Source organism: Clytia hemisphaerica, unplaced genomic scaffold, assembly GCF_902728285.1.
Source record: "Clytia hemisphaerica strain Z4C2 unplaced genomic scaffold, Clytia hemisphaerica genome assembly, whole genome shotgun sequence".
NCBI lineage: Eukaryota > Metazoa > Cnidaria > Hydrozoa > Leptothecata > Clytiidae > Clytia > Clytia hemisphaerica.
In genome coordinates, this window is record NW_027103414.1 from 1,605,668 (window position 1) to 1,625,100 (window position 19,433).

General features: G+C 36.1%; 2 protein-coding genes across 4 annotated transcripts in view; both read right to left on the reverse strand.

Annotated features, from left to right (window-relative positions):
- Nucleotides 1–1,278: 1,278 nt before the first annotated feature.
- Nucleotides 1,279–19,433, reverse strand: part of LOC136797565 (protein polyglycylase TTLL10-like) — a 33,457-nt gene continuing 15,302 nt past the window's right edge. For all 3 annotated transcript variants that reach the window (XM_067054149.1, XM_067054150.1, XM_067054151.1), the window contains exons 8-17: nucleotides 15,272–15,515; nucleotides 14,219–14,331; nucleotides 13,015–13,111; nucleotides 12,109–12,203; nucleotides 11,552–11,693; nucleotides 10,823–10,994; nucleotides 8,441–8,581; nucleotides 3,905–4,021; nucleotides 3,047–3,140; nucleotides 1,279–2,438 (exon numbers count right to left, since the gene is read on the reverse strand). In XM_067054149.1, the coding sequence (XP_066910250.1) occupies nucleotides 2,320–2,438; nucleotides 3,047–3,140; nucleotides 3,905–4,021; nucleotides 8,441–8,581; nucleotides 10,823–10,994; nucleotides 11,552–11,693; nucleotides 12,109–12,203; nucleotides 13,015–13,111; nucleotides 14,219–14,331; nucleotides 15,272–15,515 (1,334 nt within the window). In that variant the 3' untranslated portion in view covers nucleotides 1,279–2,319. The remainder of the gene's footprint in view (nucleotides 2,439–3,046; nucleotides 3,141–3,904; nucleotides 4,022–8,440; nucleotides 8,582–10,822; nucleotides 10,995–11,551; nucleotides 11,694–12,108; nucleotides 12,204–13,014; nucleotides 13,112–14,218; nucleotides 14,332–15,271; nucleotides 15,516–19,433) is intronic.
- Nucleotides 5,531–7,299, reverse strand: LOC136797567 (fibrinogen-like protein 1). Its single transcript, XM_067054154.1, has one exon. The coding sequence runs from the start codon at nucleotides 7,048–7,050 to the stop codon at nucleotides 6,049–6,051; it is 1,002 nt and encodes a 333-aa protein (XP_066910255.1). The 5' UTR covers nucleotides 7,051–7,299; the 3' UTR covers nucleotides 5,531–6,048.

Sequence of the window (19,433 nt, forward strand, 5' to 3'; positions counted from 1 at the left end):
ACTCTGAACTTGGCCTTGAAAGCCTTGCTGACAGACGCTTTGCCAGAAGAATGAAATTTTTCTATAAAATCATAAATAACCAAGCTCCGTCTTACTTACGTAACTATCTGCCAGCAAGGCTTACAGAGCCAGTTAACATAAGAACAAGAAATCCTATTTATCCTCTTAATATACGAACTGAGCGTTTTCGTAATACTCTTTTTCCTTGCTGCATATCACAGTGGAATGTCCTGGACGTGAATATAAGAGATCTACCTTCTGTTAAGACCTTTAAGAATGCAATTTTAAAATTTTTGAGACCCAAACAATCTCGTGTTTTTGATGTTTCTGACAATCAAGGTGTAGTCTTTCTAAATCGACTTCGGGTAGTCATCTCATCGAGCACAAATTTAGGCATGGTTTTCGTGATACTTTAGACCCTTTTTGTGGTTGTCGAACTAACTCAGTTGAAAATACTCAGCACTTTTTTCTACACTGCACTATATATTCCCATGCGAGACAATCTCTATTCGACAAACTGCAAGACTTAGGTATTGTTTTCCTCCCACTAAACCCTTCTTATTTTTGTCGGTTTTTATCATACGGTGATGAAAACTTGACTTTAATTTTAAATCAAACTATAATTCTTTCTGTCGTTGAGTATATCCATGAATCTGGAAGGCTCAGTGGTGCGTTATTTTAGTCTACTACAACCATAGCTCTCTCCACGTCAGACCTTGTTTTACTTTTTCCTTTCTTCATATTCTTCATAGTCTTACCTCTGGCGATATAACTTAAGTTTCTAGCGGAGGGAGGAACTATATGTTAATGCTTAGTAGTATTTTGTAGTATTGTATTGTTCCTAGCGTACCCTATGTTTCAATAAAGGAAAAAAAAGAAAAAGAAAAAGAAAAAAAGAGATATTTCTGTAAAATTCTCAAGGACCGTGTCGAAAAGCACCCAATTTTAGTTTTTTCAAAACAGGCATAAACTTTTTCCATAAACATATAATTTTTAAAGCTCATAATGATAATGCAATCCAGACAGAACTGTTTGTCCACCCCCTCCCCCAATATCAATGTTGATGGTGATCCTTGTGAACGTGCAAAAATTCAACTCCAACATTGATTTTGGGGGAAGAGGGGGACTTGCCGGTGGAAGATGTTCATTGGACACCAGTTTTGACCACGATTGTAGATCAGCCCTGTCACCTTGTCCAAATGCCTTAAACTTGTAAAATTTAAGAAAAATCTTTTTAAAATCTGCCAGTTTTGATGACGAAAAAAACTGAAATAGGGTGCCTTGCGGTGGTGGAGTTATTAACATAACAGTGAAATGCTTCATTTTCAATTCTTACAATATAAAACAATTAAAAAACAATAAATTATTATCAACAATACAATATTACGATACCAGGGAAGAGTCAAATGTATAATATAGGTAATCATTTGGCGAGTTTTAAACAAAATTTGCCTAAATTAGTTCACACAAAAATTATAGTTCAATTCACTTACAAAAATAAGTAAGATAAATTCTCACCAAAAGTTAAATTATTGATTTTAGTATTTTGTCGAAATAAACTCATCAAAATTGTTCAAATAGACCTTTTCATAAATTACGTCACGAATATCCTTTGCCTCGTTTTCAAACAATTGATATGGTGATTATGTTTCTTGAGACATGATTTCTATATGAAAAGAAAGTAGTTTAAATAAAATCTGCTGGAAGTTAATCACCATGGCAATAATTTCAAAACGAGGCAAGTGATGTTAATTTATAAGAAAATGTCTATTAATGCAAAATTGGAATGATTTAGCTTATCAGTTGCTGAAGTAAGTTTCACACCATAATCAAAAGCTTTCTAATTTATGATAAATTTATGCTACTAAAATTATAAAGTAAATTTATGTCACCAAATTTATTTCTCCTCACAAAACAAGTTCCTTTAACGCAGAAGTTCGTTATTTCAAATCTAACGTTAAAATTCCAATCAAAAATCCATTTGTGGTATGATGAAACCAGGGATACATCATGTCCATGGTACTGTTAGAAAGGTATACCTGGACACCCCTGTCTGACAGCCCTTGTGGAACTTTTTTCCTCAGTGGGGATAAAATTTCCTATCGAAATTCAAGTAGGGATATAAATTCTATTGTTCCAAGGTTAAAAAACCCAGTGAGGATGGCTCTGGAGTGCAGTTTTTAAATATTGATTTTCGGATGGGTATTTTCCTACCGGGACGAATTTTTGTCAAATTTTCCAGTGAGGCCGAGGTCTGTGACACAGGGGTGTACCTGGGTCTTTCAAATCATTACATGAGGAGAGATCGGGAGACCTTTTTTACGTGGTAAAATTAGCCCCAGTGAAACCGTTGTAAAGAGGTTCCATTGTAGTTACACAGTCTAGTTGACCAAGTTTCGTTCGTTTCTTACGTTTGTTGAATATCTCCAATTCGATATCTAACAATATAGAAAATGATTGATCAAAATATGTCTAATACCGTACTGATATAATCGGTAAAAAGATTCACCTGTAAAAAAATTCGTCACTAAGTTATTTTTTCGTTAAATTTGCTGATGAATTTTTTAATCTTTGGGTAAAACTAAAGAGTACTTTAGAAATTTAAGATATTGAAATTGTGAAATTGGTTGTTATTCCCGGGGAGGGGTACTACGGTTGACAGTTGAGGGGTATGTGCGGATGCGATCTCCGAAAACCGACCCTTAAAGAGACTGATTTAAAAGAAAAGGTCACCCTTAGAGAGACCTTTTTGAAACATTTTCTTCGATTTTGGAAAGATTCTCTACCCTTAGAGAGACTTTTTTACAATTTTTTCACTCTAAATAAAAAAGAATTTTCAATAAATCGTGATTTTTCCGACCCTTAGAGAGACTTTGAAAGGTGAGAAAACCGACCATTACCTTGCTTTCCCCACATACCCAGCGCCCATTTTTTCCTAAGTACCCCCCCCCCCCCGGCTTGTTATTCTTGTCCATTTTATCGTTAAATAAGATGCTATAAGCCAGTTGGAGATTATAAATACCCAGAAAAGGAGTATGGAACTTACCGAGAGTCTGATGAACAACTGGTGGAATAGTTTCTTTTAGCACGTGACAATTTGTATGAAGCGCTGGATTGATGTTTACTTCAATTAGCCACACCTTTAAAGTAAGGTCAAAGTGAATTTATAGAATATATACACGTTTCTATTTGAAAGCATAATCTACCATTGTAGGGGGCAAACTCTTAGGATTCGTAGCATTTTTAGTAGGGCGCAATCGCATGATCAATTTTTTGAAGTCTACAACCTACCCCAAAGGTTTTAGTGCACACCACTTTTCTCAAAAAATATACCTTAAAAACACTTGATTTTTTAATTCCGCAAATAAGTAAGTAGAGGCTGATACACCTAAAAGGCTGGATTTACACATGGATGAATACACAATTCCAAAAGTGGAGAGAGGGAATGAGGACTTGCATAAGTTAAAATTTTCTAGCGAAAGAAGAGAAATAGTGTACTTCGCTAAAAATGTGACGAGGCTAGAAATATGATTTGGTCACCTAATAAACTTGCAGGGAGGGAAAAGGATGATACTTTTCGTCACCTAGGAGTGTCAAGTGTAACAGATGTCATAGATTTGCGATTGTCTGAAATGTCTTAAGACATCTTTCTAGCTCTGCTCTGGTCTGTAAATTATATACAATACTTTCCGTATAGTAAGTAAGTTTGAGACCGCAGTCGAGGACAACCCGAAGGCTCCCTTTTCGTATAGCTGTCTACCCGAAGGTAGGGGAGGGCGCCACTCTTTTCCCTGTATTTCTTCGTCTCTTTATTTGCTGAGCATCAAGCAGAGAGGCATCAAGTACCATTTTGGGAATCTTTGGCATGACCCATGCTACGGTCGCCATTTTCTGTATATCTCACCTTCATATTTTCATCAATCATGAAATCAAATCCAAGTAATTCAAAAGTTGAAGGTTTTTCATCTAACTTCCCCATACAACCTTTCAAACATGTCAACATGATGGATTTCATTTTGTCCTAAAAATAATGAATAAAAATCAAAAATTAATTTCTCAATTTCTCAATCTTTCTATACAAGCCGGGAGTTTTTGAAAAGATTGAATTATTCTGATTGACAGGGAGGTTATTTTGTATCTAAGAGAAGAAGAGAAGTTTGTGAAAACAAATTTACTATTAAGTACCGGGAGACTCAAAAGATATACACCTTTTCGACCGTAGCCACCAATTGCCGCGCGGCCCTTTTTTGTCCGTTTTACCACCCTAAAACCGTCCCAGTCGTATACCATCAAAAACAAGATCTACAAAAAAGGTAGTTACTGTATTAGGGTCCATTAACATGGATTTTCGGTACGGTCTGAGATCCAGACCGACCTGAGTTTACATGTTTAGGTGCTTCGGTGTACGGACTGAATTTTCGGTTTCGGTTCGGGGTGGTCGTCGTACTTTAGTGGGCCGAGTCCACTGGCGGGTTTAAGACAATAGAGCAAGTACAATCATGGTTGAAATATATCGAGAATTCCGGTTTTCAAGATTTAAAGTTTAGCGTTAAAACTCAGAGTTAAAACTCTACTCTTCGAACCTACTTTAGACCACTTACAAATCGATTGTGGTTGCAAAACTTCCCGGTGAATTTCCCTTTATTTTCAAATATTATGACCTTGATTGTACGTCGGAAACATGCAAAGGAGTGCAACGCTCGTTAAAAGACAATGAAAATACAATTACAAATATCTTCCTCTCATAAGTTTGACATGGTCTAAAACCGCCTATGGAATGTTTACCACATACTTAAAAATCTCAGTCGTGGTCGAAAAACTTTTGAAAATGCCGTTCCAGTAAATATATTTTGAGTTCTGTCAATAATCAGCCTGTAAAAAGAACTACGAACACCCCGAACTGAAATTTCTTTGTATTTACATAGATTTTCTGGACCATACTGAAATTTCGGTTCGGTGGTTTTGACCGAACCGAAAGTTAGGGCGTACTGAAATCTCAGACCAATCCGGCATGTAAACGATATGAGACTTCAGACCGTAGACCGTACCAAAAAACCATGTAAACGGGCCCTTAGAAAACAAACTGTATGCAGCGTAGGGGCCGTCCACATAATACGTACGCACTAAGGATGTGTCAAAGGAAAATGGACGTACGCGGAGAAAATTTTTTCATAGCCATTTTGTTTTTTTGTCAACTTTTACGCTTGTTATACGCATCAAGGAAAAGAAAAAGTTTCTTGATAAACATTGAGTTTCATGTATGAAATAAAGGTCCGAACCAAACGGCTTGAATTCGAAATTTTCTTCAACCGAGGGGGGGGGGTGAATGAAAAAGTACGTACTTACCAGAGCGAGGTATAGTCATTTGCGTACGCTTGCGTACAGGGGGGTAGGGGGTACTCGATTTTCGACATTTTAGTGCGTACGTACTATGTGGACGGCCCCGTACTGCAAAATCTAACTGAATTGTTTATATTGTTTCAAGAATTTCTATTGACACATGATTAGATTGTTTCATTTCATGACACATTATATTTTCCAATTTCTGATTTGTCGTTATAAGATATAATAGTTAATAAATATTTGATAATATACAATATTTACGAAAATGAGGGACAAATTTTTAATCTACTAAATAATTATACATTCAATCAATTTAACGAAGATTGCAAACTTTTTGAATCATTCACGATGCAAAAATCCAAATCTCAATGGTTAAATGTGTTTGATAGCATGAGCTTGCAAATGGTCCAACTTTCAAAATAAAAAACACATCAGAAAAAATGTCAATGTCAAAATTTTCAACGAGATCGTTTCGAATTGTTCTCAATTTTTCGATTAGGCTGTTATTTAAATGACAGCCTTTGTTTTAAAATTAAAGGTGATTCATTGGCCCAGCCTTTCTTTAAGCATAATACTACCCATGCTGCTGTATGTCCGGTTTCTTTAAATACACGCGCTTTGTCAATTCCAGTTCATTTTGGAAGTAACAGCGCTAATCGTCAGGCAATACAACTCCTGCTAGTGCACTGAAAAAAGTCTTTATGGTTAGAAAGAGGAGGGTCGAATCATGATCAAACTGCTTTGTAAATTTGCGTATTCCTTATTTCCGTTATTATCGAATTTCCACCATATAATACCATTTGCATCGTTAGAAGGGCGGTAATGTTCGTTGGCCCAGTATGGACCGTTCATTGCTACCCCATGACATTCCTTATGCCACCATCCACCATGTTTAGCGGCACAATTCTTTGTAGATGCTATATCGTGATCCTCGTCAAATGTAGAAAATTTCATCCCTCTCATGACTTCACCATACCACACGGTAGAAAAGGTCGAGTCAATATCAGATGCATCGTAGTTTAGTCGATACCAATCAGTTTCACTTTCGACTATGACATTATGAATCATTTTCATTTGAGTAATTCCATCCCAATTGGTTCCTCTCACCAACCAATCATGTCCTTCATCCGTTGTCAACAAATTGAGAAGCTCGTTTCCAAGGTAATATTCTCCTTCCTCGTTCCCAAACCCCTCTTTGAATTCTCTCCAGTTACGATTCATGAATCTGACAGATCCATCAAAACGGCGCTGAAAGGCCATCCATCCGCCACCAGCGTGTTGCATCAAACAAAAAACACGGCGTCGGTATTTCCCCAATAGAAAAACATCGTAAATGCCGTCTTCCCGTGCACCATAATTGAACCAAGCGGCGCAATCTTTGAGCATCAAAATCGAATAATATTTTGTTGTGCTGCTTGCTTTCAATTCTCTAACTTGTTGATCTTGATAGAATTCGAAATCAATATCATAAAAATGACATTCTCCATAAATTCCACTTCTTTGCAGCGAGAGAGTATAATCAAACGAACGGCATTCTGGGGTTAAAGAACAAATACTGATGCATCTTGGGTAGGGTGTTTCTTGAATTGTATTGTAAGGCGTAGCATTGATTGTTTTACCAGTGGAAACTAATTCAAAAACTCTTTGCCCGGAAACAAATGTTTGAAATTTCAATATTATGTAGATTATGATTTTGATATTCACCATCCTAGAGGAATCACTACTTATAAAACTAGATGGCAATATAGTCTTTAGTTTTATATATCAAAATCCAACGAAAAATTTTTCGATCTTGACAAAGTTATATATTTTGTTAAATCAAATTTGTTTCAAAAGAAAATTTATTTTTAGAAGTTCGAATTTAAACCAATCAAAATAAAGCAGTATCCAGTACCGTAGACAGGAGGAGAGCAAAATTTGTGTAGGAGAGCAGATTTTTATGACACTATTATTATCCACTCGTCATATAAAAGGATAATTTACTGTCATAAAAATCAGCTCTCCTACACAAATTTTGCGCCCCTCATGTCTACGCTACTGGATGAGACCATTAGCTTCCTTGATTGTTTACATTACCTTGCTGACAGCATCAAACGGAATCAAAATAGATTTTTGAAATTGTTTATAATAAATTTTAAACTTTGTTTACATCTTTTTCAAGGATGTCCGATTCGTTTAAAGTAAGGATAAAAACACGAAAACATGATTTAAATTATTGAATTTTTGACTTTTTTTGCTTGACATTAACGTCCAAACAGAACGTCGAATTTAAAACAGAGCCTACTTCACAAGTCCATAGTAATGTCAAAATTGTTTCGATACCTATTCGGGGAAAGAAATATCGGGGAAAGAAATATCGGGGAAAGTGGCGAAAATTTTGAGGGGGTAATTTTATCACCCAACCAAAACTTTTACTCGATTTTTTTATTCCTGATTAAAACTTGACAAATAAGAATTTTTTTTGAAATCTTAGTAAGTTAAAGAGTGAGCTAAAAGGTTGGTCTAAACGCCTGCTCCAAGGAGCTCATAATTAAGTCTGCAGTCGAAGTCTCCTCTTTTCATAGCTATCTACCCAAAGGTAGACGCCACTCCTTCTCCCTGGATTGCTCCACTTCTCCTTGATCCATTAATTGCTGAGCATCAAAGCAGAGAGGCATCAAGTGCCATTTTGTACTAAGTACGTAGTCTTTGGTGTGACCCAGCCGGGGATTGAACCAACAAGCTTGCACATCGTATCCGAACGCTACCTTTGCACTACGGTCGATAAAAGAGCTTGTCTGTATACAGACCCAGTATCTACGGCTAATTTCAAAATTCATTGCCGTAGAGGGTCTGTTGTTATTGTCTTTTCCGATTTGAAATTTTTCAAACCGACCGCTGCGATGGAGTGTTGGTGAGAAAGGGGAGACGGTAAGAGAAATGTTGCTATTTATAAATCATAATTATACTTCATCACAGAGTGTTCTGTACGGGAACTTTTTTATCAAGCAGACAATGTGCACGGAGTATACTACGAAGCAATAAACACGAGATACACTATGGTAAAGAGTATAAAAGAGCAGGAGCTTACATTTTAAATCCTAAAGTAGCTACTTACAGTAAATTCATTAAAGACCCAATCATGTGATATGGATTTGTCTTCACCAACATGATGATTGATATACTCATTAAATTGGTTGAAATCCATGACAGATTCTTCTTTCTTCTCTTTATATGAAGGATGCTTTCTCTGTACAAACTAAAAATAAAATTTAAGATTGATTTTAAAGATATTTTTTACACAAGTGTTCCCGTTTCATATCAGACACGTATTTGATATCAGGAAAGTGTCTGCCTATTGTTATATTGTGCTGATATAAGCAAAAAATGTTTTTTTCTCCATACTTTCTGGCCAATCTTGTTCGGTGTCAATGCAATGTGAAAAAGCCTGTAAATTAAAATTGATGAGTAAGCAAACGATTTCACTCTTGTTTAGAAAAAAAAACCTTTAAAATACCGATTCATGGATATTAGCCCGTGACCATTGGCCCCACTTTTTTGCAGACTATATTTCTTTAAAAGTCAAAAACCTTAAAAATTGAATTTGTGTCCAATTATTTGTGTCGAAAGATTTTATGCTAAAAAGTCAAAAAAATGCAAATATTTGACAAAAATCCACTTTTTTGAGATTTTGACCGAGTGATCCAAGAACCTCCAAATTTGGCCCTGCCTTACTTGATTCTGTCTTGTAGTGAATTAATTTGAAGTTTTACTATTGGGCATCTTTCCGTCGTTCAGGCAGGTCCTTCTAGATCCGGAGAAATACACAATAAGAGCGCTCTACGTCAAAATTTGAAACTTATGGAAGTTTTTTTTGGACCACCCGGTAAACCTTTGAAGTTTGAACTAGCGATTTTCATGGCACTTAAAGGGTTAATGCGCAAAAACCGTTATCTGGTATGAGATTATGAGAAATTGGGACGTTTTATTGGACTTTTTTAACACCAGTTAAAGGGACATAAAAGTAGTCACGAAATTTGTAAACAAACCGTATGCAGCGGGAAACAAAATCAAAACAAATGTCACATGTCAAAATAAAAAAAATAATTGTTTCAATTGTTTGACAAGTTTGTTTTGGACACGTGAGTTTAATTGTTCTCTTTAATGAAACGTGGTTCGCACAATGTTTACATTTTACTACTTTATGTCCCTTTAAGATGAGCATCAATACTTAAAAAACTACAAGTTATTTATAGAATAAGATCTTAGTCTCCAATGGCTGATTTATAAGGATAAGGATAAGGATAAGGATACATTAAGGGTTAGAACGGTAATTCTAGGGAAATATAAGTAGATAGGAGATACTTTAAGGGCAGAAACTTTCGCGGGCAGAAACTTTCGCGTTTTTCGCGTTTTTGGCATTTTTTCGCGAATGTAAGAAATTAAACAAGAAATTCGCGAAAGTTAATTTCGCGAAAAATGAAATTTTCCTAAAATCGCGAAAGTTTTTTCCAAGTTTTAAAAGCCGAGGAGAGTCGATATTATCGATATTATCGCAGTGACTAGGATTCGGAATGAGAGGAAGAAGTGCAAATAGTTTATTTTTCATTTATTAGCATATCACTCTTTTGATTGAAGAAAAAAATGAGATTTGAAATAATTTTTCATTCACTTTCCCTAGCCACTCGCGATAGTTATTGCTACTAAAATTGAACATTCACAAAAAACCGCGAAAGTTTCTTCCGTAAATTTTCTTCAATTTCGCGACTTTTCGGTCTCGCGAAAGTTTCTGCCCTTAAAGTATATCACATTCCCCAAAAATTATGATAACGAGACAAAAATGTATTAAGAATTATTAAACACACAGAATACACGGATTGCAAAATTACATCAATCCAGTCAAAAAATGTGATTACTCGAAAAAGTTAACGTGTTTTTATTCCCATGTTACTTGCTTTACAATATACAGTTGATAACTTATATTAGTGTCAATAAATTCGAACCAATCAGAATTAAATATCATGTAACAAGCACATAAAATTTTTGAGTAAAAACGTGATTTGTCTACAGACTTTAATTTTTCAACCTGTGTATACACCTTTTCGACCGTAGCCGCCAATAGACGATATCGGCTTCACATGAAAACTCAGATTTAACCCACGAGAATTGCCCACAATGCTTTGTGCGAAAATAATTTCACCGTGAACTTTTTTCCGCACAAAGAACTGTGGGCAATTCTCGGGGGTCAAGTATGAGTTTTCACGTTAAGCCGATATCGTCTATTGCCTTGCGGGCATTTTTCTGTCCGTTTTACCAACCTAAAACCGACCCAGTCTTTTTTTCACACCTAAATACAATAGAAAAAATGTTAAAAAAGAATTGGATCGATTTAGGGTGGTAAAACGGACAAAAAAATGCCCGCGCGGCAATTGGCGGCTACGGTCGAAAAGGCGTATTGAGGTTTCTTTATGACAAAGAAGAGAGATTAAAATTAATTTACCTGATTTGTAAGATGTGCGTGTATATCTAAATCATCAACAGTATACGGTACACAAGATAAGCGGACGTAACCTTTATGATAGAATGCAATATACGGACAAGTCGAAGCAATTAACATGTAGACTCGAATGTCAAATTTGAAACCGTTGATAAGCAAAGGTTTCTTGATATACCTAAAAAAGCATAAAAAAGCATGATATTCAATGCTTTTGAATATAGTATTATGCTTGTGACAAGTTCTTCTTTGTATTCCAAGAAACCCGGTTGTACGGTAAGTAATTCAGGTAGATTTGGTAGGGGCTCCCGAACATCAAATCCGGAATTGAACAGTATTCCGGGATTTGTCGGATAAATTACCGGTACTCGTCAGGAAAGTGTTTAGCGGAATTGAGAAATTTTATGCCGGTACAACGGATATTTTATGAAAAAAATATTCCGAAGCCAACCACATGGTACGCTATGCTTGATTCAAATTTAAATTTTATTTCTTCAATGCTGTCCCGAGGGTACAACGCACAGCTACCGAAAAAAATGAACCCTAAATGGGAAAGAAACTGTAGGTATTATATATTCGAAATGTTTTACTTTTTCCAAAAAAATCCACCCTTAAGGAACTGATTTTTTTTCTTTGGGGTTTCGCAGCGTTCTTGACGGTAGTCGTGGAAGTAAAAAAGTACCTCCAAACTAGACCACAAACTACAGTCTATCTTATAACTTGAATATCGCCTACTTTTGAATGATTCGTTCTTGGATTTTCATCTTTGGACACTTTCGATCAGATAGTTCACGTTGTAAGCCTTCTAGACTTGTAACAAGAAATATGCCTTTCCCTTGGTTACGACCAGACGGTTTGCAAATCCAGATTTCTCCCTCTAAATAAACAAAAGAAGTAAAAAAGCAGAGTAAAAGACTGTTTAAATAATTTAAGAAGAGCTTACTCTTTGGTTACTTATAACTCAGTCTGCAACCCCAGTCGAGGGCAAATCGAAGGCTCTCTTTTCTCTAGATGTCCACCCGAAGTAAGGGTAGGACGCCAATCCTTTCCCTGGAATTCTTAAAATACCTATATGAAAACAAATTTGCGGCTTGATATTCTGCTTCTTCTCTCGATGAGAAAAAGGGTTTCCCTTCTTCTTAGTCTCAAAATACAAGGAGAGATTAGTAATTTCTTAGATTATTGAAAGTGTTAGTCTAAACTAAATTTGCGTACTGAGCCAGTTGTCAATGGAACTTTATAAATTCACTCAAAAACAAGATGGACTTAAGTGTAGGTGATTAGGCACTAACCTTTATACTGTCGCTTGAATTCGTTATATTCGGATAGATTACTTATGATGTATGACTTCATGAAAAATTCTGATGATCGTAGGTACTTCTTGTTACTTCAAAAAAGAATTTAAAACTGTTATGGGTATAGGAAATACAGTTAACTTTCTCTAATTCGAACTTAAACTGGGAACCTTATCAGTTTGAATTACAAAGAAATTCGAACTATACACCCCTGTCTCATAGCCCCTACTGGAACTTTTTTTCTCAATGGGGATATAAAAATTTCCATTAAAATCCCAATGGGGATAGAAATTCTATTGTTCTAAGGTTAAAAAATCCAGTGGGATGGTTTTGCAGTACAATTTTTAAACATTGAATTTCGAATGGGGATGAAATCAAAGTCATTTTCCAAGTGGGGCCGAAATTCCAGGGTATTTTACCACCGGGGACGAAGTTTTTGCCAAATTTTCTGTGACACAGGGGTGTAATTATAGAAAGTATTTTAAGAGGGTTTCTCCTTGACGAGGACTGGAAACTATTTCAAATGGTAGAAGTTTTTAACTAAACGACTTTTTTATTAAGCGAAGGTCTACTGTAAGTAAACTTGGTCAATCGAGCCTACAATCGAAAAAAATACAGGCGAATATCTTTTTTTAAATGTTGGTTCAAAAGTTGGATTCACTTGCGCCGGCTTTTACTTCTGAATGGATAAAATAAACGACGTACAGTTGACTCTCTCTAACTCGATCCTCAAGAGACCAAGAATGTTCTTCGAATTAGAAAAAGATCCGAATTATAGAAAGTATTTTATACTAATTTCTAGCTGAAGGGACCAATATTTTAGTTCGAATTATAGAGAGATTCGAATAGTAGAGGTTCGAATTAGAGAGAGTTAACTGTATGTCTCAAATTCAAAATTATTACCTTTTATTTCTTTGATCACTCTCCCGTAACAATTTCACCAAACCAACCTTTGTGGTCATGCAACCAATTTTTTGAATGTGATTCACAATTTGAACCGCTAAGAATAAAAATATTGCACAGTTATTTCATCCAATACAGGTAACTTTATTACGAGCCAGTAAATAGGATGTTCTATTTATTCGTAACAGGCTCAAATATTCTTAAAAATATTCTTATAGTATATAATGTTCTTGATAAGTACTTAATTAACTTAAATTATAGCTCAAAAAAGTATTTCGTCAACCATTTCTAAAATTTGAGGCTGAGGCTTAATTTGTTCTTCGGTTTCGGCCAAAATTGAGCCACGTGTTCTTATGATAATTGTTCTTACAAAAATGCGTGTATTAGATTGGGCTTTCCCATAAAATTTCCATACAGGGGGGTGGACGAACCTTTTCAAGGCAAGGAAAGATTTTTAGAAATATGTGAATACCCCCTGGAAAATGTCAAAATTTGCAAACTTTGTAAAAGAACCCTTAGAAAAAAGAAGTCTTGGAAAAATTATATTTTCATATCTTAAAAGTGAGGGTGGACAACTAAAATGAGTCTTTTACCCCCTGGAAATCTTGAAATAACCTTTTACCCCCTGGAAATTCTTCTCTGATTACCCCCTGGATATAAAATGGAATGGCCCATTAAATTACTTTCAAGTTTATGAGGCAGCTTATGAATTTATGAATAAAGAAGTATGAACAAAAGATACTGGGGATGTGTGGTTAATTGATCAGGTGCTGCTAAAGAGTCTTTCAGGGTTGAGTATTGGTATGTAAACTCGTTTCCCCACCAAGAAAATTTTTTACATTTTGCAAGAATCAACTTTCGCGAATTGTGCTTTTAAAAAACTTTAAAGATTTTTTTGGTTTGTTTTTAATACAAATTTTCACTTATATTTGTTAAACAGACAGTAAAGCCTGGCTTGATTTACATTCTTCACCAAACGTAAAGGTATCTAAAAATTATCACTGGTTTTTAGTTTTACGGTAAACAAGCATGCCCCTCCCCACTTTTTTGCAGACCATGCCATTTCTTCGTCGCCCGACCATGGTGGGCGACATTCTTTTCCTAAATATTGGCCGCCCCACCCCCCCCCCCACTCAAAACGGCTCGCCGGGGCCCATGACAAGACGAGATTTTGAACAAAGAAAACTTAAATCGCATAACTTACAAGGATCAAATGCATTGTAATTGATATTCCTTTTCACTTCCGTCCATTTTAAGAAGAAGAATTCATCTTTTTCAGTACGCTTCAAACCATGTTTGGATAAATAGTTTTCAATGCTTAAAAGAAAAAACAAAATGAAATCCAATGCACAATCCAATGATCATTTAACCAAATAACCCTTTTAAGAGACCGTTTTGTGGTCCAAAAAACACAATATCTCCTTTTCTTATTAGCCGATTTTATGTAATTACCTTTTTCAGGACGGCGACGGCGGCGCGACTGAAACAATTTTGAACGATTTGATTCAGAAAATCGAGGACGATAAATTGATTGATCTACCGTCGTCCTCGATCAGTAAGGATGTAGTCCAACCGTAGTCAAACCGTAGTCCAACCGTAGTCAAACCGTAGTCAAACCGTAGTCAAACCGTAGTCAAACCGTAGTCAAACCGTAGTCAAACCGTAGTCAAACCGTAGTAAGGATGTAGTCAAACCGTAGTCAAACCGTAGTCAAACCGTAGTAAGGATGTAGTCAAACCGTAGTCAAAAACACAGTGTACATAAACTTGGGATGCGTAGAAAAGGTGACTGGCACCTTCCGAAAAAAAATAATAAAAAGGGATGCCAAGGAAGAGAATCCTTTCTTAGGGAGGGGGTTTATACGAATCCTACATTTTTTAATCGTGATTCTCTTCAGTTTATTTTCGTACTTTCAGAGGGAGGAATATTTTTCCAGACTTGAAAAGCAATAAAACCTTTTGAGAAATCGCCATTCTTCAAGGTAAAGAAGATGCTAAGACCTTTATACGAAACGTGTTGGTTATAAGGAGCGATGGCCAAGTGGTCAGCGCCTCAAACCAGGAATTCGCGCTTCGAATCCCCACTTCTTCCTTTCAGTTCATAGATAGCCGAGCCGTCTGGTCGTGGACCCCTTGAAAATATTCGAAAGATTGTCTAAAAGTCCTAGATTACTGGGCTATCCACGTAAAATATCGACTCTTAAAGCCTATGCGATAAGAAAACTGTCCTTTTTCCTCAAGAAAGAATCAATACATACATTGCAACACCGTTCTTTCCACCAATAAAAAACGTTTTCGATGGATTATGATGAAGATCTGATACTTTCTTTGGAGAAACCTTTTTCGATGATTTGGCTTGAATTGCAGCGACAGGTTTTTGTGGCGATGAGGTGCAATCTTCGTTAGTATTCTTTTCATTGTTCGTTTTGGTTTCCAATTGTTTTCTTGGATAATCTTCTGATTCTTGCTTTGTATCTTTCATGTTATTTGAAACCTTGGAACCTACAAATGTGAAAATTAATGAGCTTATGTTTCTCAAACCTCTTCTTTTTCACAATAATAAACAAGCTAGATGCTGAATGGATCTACCTGATGATGAAAGTTAGATAGCAATAAGGAGAAAAACGGAAACAATCCGTTAGAAAATATAATGTTTAGCGAAAAGGCATAACGCGTTAAATTTCATCATTGATTGTTGATGGGGAGAGGGAAGGGGAGAAGGGAAAAAATATATAAAAAGTTCCGGTTGCAGAAATCAGTTTTATTAACAATCGAATCATGCTTGGTGGTGGGAATTGCTATCAATGATGTTTTTTTTTTTGAGAAAAAACAAAGAAATGTTAGGAAAAAGTCCAATGAAAATCTGCAAAAAGGACGATCTCCGGCATATTTCCGGCAAAATTTTTCTCAAAAATCGGACTCGGCCATGTTTTGGGCATTGCTAATACGCATCTTTGAGCAAAAAATCAGAAAAAACTAATGATAAAATCTCGAGAAAATGCCAAAAAAAAAGTTTTTCCGGCATATTTCCCGCATTTTCGGCCGGAAAAAGATTTTTTTCGAAAATCGGGCTCCGTCACATTTTGGGCATTGCCATTTTGCATCTTTGTGCCAAAAATCAGAAAAAAACTAATGAGCCAATCTCGAGAAAAGCTGGTAACAGACGGACGAACGAAACGAACGGACGGACGGACGGACGGACGGACAAAGGTTAATTTATAGGACCTCCAGGTAGGTCCAAAAAAAGAAAATTAAATCACGCAATATGTATTGACGAGAAAAGGGACCAGAAAAGATGTTTTTGTATTATTTATCCCCAGTCCATCATAGAATGCGCTATTAAAGGGCAATGACCTCGGATTAGTGGCAAAACTACTATGCGCTGAAGTGAGTTAAATAAAACAAACACTATCACTACTGTAATAGATACAAAAATCAGTAGAAATAAACATGTAAAAAACATTAACCCGTATGTCGTAAAAGGAAAGTTTTAGACTTCAAACAAAGACATAAAAAGTAAACCTCCATCAAGAAAAAACATTTCTATAGCTAAAATACGACTTCTACACGTTTTGAAGAATCAGCAAGAAAACTCTTTCTAGAAGCTTTCTAAATTGAACTTTGAACCAACGTGGGAGGAACGTTTTGAAGAATCAGCAAGAAAACTCTTCCTAGAAGCTTTTCTAAATTGGACTTTGAACCAACGTGAGAAAAACGTTTTGAAACCTAAGCAAAAAAGACAACATCAAAAAGGTATAAATAGCCGAAGAAATCAAAAAGAGATCAGGTCAAGATTGGAGAAGAGAGAGGAAGGACACAAGGAAAAGTCACAAGAAGAAATTGGAAGTTGGAGAAATTGAAGAATAAGAATTATATTGTAACTAAGAGTGTGAATTTAAAGATAAAGAAAAGAATCTAAGGGAAAAGATTAAAGTTAAAAGCGAACCCCTTAAATATTCGTTGTCAATTTATTGTTTGGAAAGCTTGGAAATTAATTTATCAGTAACAAGTATTAACCTACCTGTTACAATTGGCGCCCGACTCAGATACGTCCCGCCCTCAACTGGAAATTGGAAGGAATCATAAAAGAATACAAGGAATCATAGAGGAATATAAAGAATCGAAGAAGAATACAAGAAGTCAGTAAAGAATACAAGAAATTTAAGAAGAACAAGAAGAATTATCAACGTGCTCGAGAACATACAATATAAAGGAATCAAATTCAGGAATAACAAGGAGAACGGTTACAAGAGAAACAGACAAAACATTTGACAAAACAGTGGTGAAGTCAAGGGAAGAATTTATGAGAGTTGCAGGAGAAGAGAGAAGAAAAGAAATTGCTAAACTAAGGATAATTAAAAGTAAGGAAAGCATAATTAAAGTTAAACATAGATTATCCTCGATAAAAGTTGCTCTTCTAAACGAGCATATTGACTGCTTGCTGAAAATCAGTAACCTTAAACAAGAATACGAATCTCTTTTAGGTGAGGACATAAGTAACACAAGTCATTGGTATCAAGACGCACTCGAGACAAGAAAAACTGAAGTCAAAAGAGGAATAATTTTGTTGAAAGATACGATAGAAATCAACGGTGTCATCTGGTATCACCAAAACACTAAGCACAACAATATTATAGAGTGCCTCAAGCAGAACATAGTCAAGAACAAGGCCCTGTTGTTTATTAATCTTATAATACTATTACTATTGCACAACAATAAAAAATAAAGCACATGAAACATTAAAATAAATGTTGTTAAGTTTATTATTGTTTCCTCCTCATTCTTTTATAATTGGTAGGCTACTGATAAATAACCAGACATTTATAGTGGTCTCTTACTATTTTTTATTTCAAACTTACATCAGGCTTAATCATTACTGTGGGCCACATCCCCTTCTAGGAGAAATATTTTAAGTCAAATTTTGATTGATGATTGAAAACTGTACCTGTTTTGGGCCTAATACAAGAAGTAAATCAGGAAATAACAATAAGTGTCCAGTACATAGATACTTGGGGGCACCAACAACAGAAGAATTATTTTTGGAAGACCTCAAGAACAGGTCAACATCTACAAAGAAGGGCACAAGTATGACAACAGAACAAACCTACCGGACCCTGCAGGACTTCACTCTGCAGCTCGCAGAAAACACCCAACGACATGAGACTCGATTTGAAAAGTTTTTGACGGAAATGGAAAAGCGAAACACCAATAAAGGCAATGACGAAAACAGAGGCGCTTCTTTAAAACCACCAAAGAACTTCAAAGGAACAGACGAAACACATGTAACAGATTTCTTCAACCAGTATGAAAGATATGTCAAGTTTAACAACTTGGGTGACAAGCAAAGGTTACTGGCTTTTCCGTCTTGTCTAGACGGACCAGCTTTGCAATACTATGAAAGCTTATCTGATGAAATCAAGAAGGACTTCGATCAGGTTGAACAATCTTTTAAGGGAAGATTTGACCCAGAAAGAATGAGAGTCTTCCGTACAACTAAACTACATGCTAGAAAGATGCAACATACTGAGTCACTTCAAGATTATACGCTTGCAGTCACCAATGAAGCAAGGCGACTTGGTTTATCAGTAAGAGAAACTATGCAAATTTTCATACAAGGATTACCGCCAAGCCTAAAAGAATATGTCCTATTGCAGAACCCGGCTACAATGCAGGAAGCTCAAGAAGCGGCAGAAAGCAAGTCTTTTGCCTTGAAGACAATTCATGATAGCCAAGTTCATGAAGTGAATGCTTTTATCCCTCAACTTAAAGAATTACTGCTCGAACAAAAATTGGATAGACAAGAAGAAATCAATGGAATGAAAGCTGATATCAATGCTTTTCAGAATAAACAAATGAAAAACCAGTATTTTCAACGCCAGCCCAAACCGCAGCAAGTCTGTTATCGATGCAATAGACCAAATCACATCGCAAGGGATTGTTTTGCCAGGCTACCAATCAGAAGGAATGGTGCAGGGCAGATGGGAGGACAAAGAAACTATAATCAAGGCAATTATAACCAAAAGCAAGGCCCAAGCCAATACACCAACGGTAAATCCCAGCAGATAGGATACAACCAAGGATCACAAAGATATCCGCATCCAGGATACGCCAGGAGCAGTCACATGTCCCAAAGCCATAACAAGAAGATGGAACATGAAGATACTCAAAGGAAACCTGCTCATCCACCTTACGATCCATTTAAATCATGGGACAAAAGAGTGAGATTCGGCCAAAAAGATGAGGTCAACATGGTGAAGACTAACAGAAGACTACAGATAGACAAAAGAAACTGGAGACATCCAAGTATCCCTGATCAAGATCCACCACTATGTAACATCCAATCCCCGCTAATGGAAAATAAAGATGTTCAAGGAACTGGCCCATCACCATTGATGTACTTGTATGGGAAGATCTTTGGAC

Excerpts from the sequence above, each read along its gene's own strand:
- LOC136797567 (XM_067054154.1), bottom strand. The coding sequence starts at position 7,050 with ATGGTGAATATCAAAATCATAATCTACATAATATTGAAATTTCAAACA.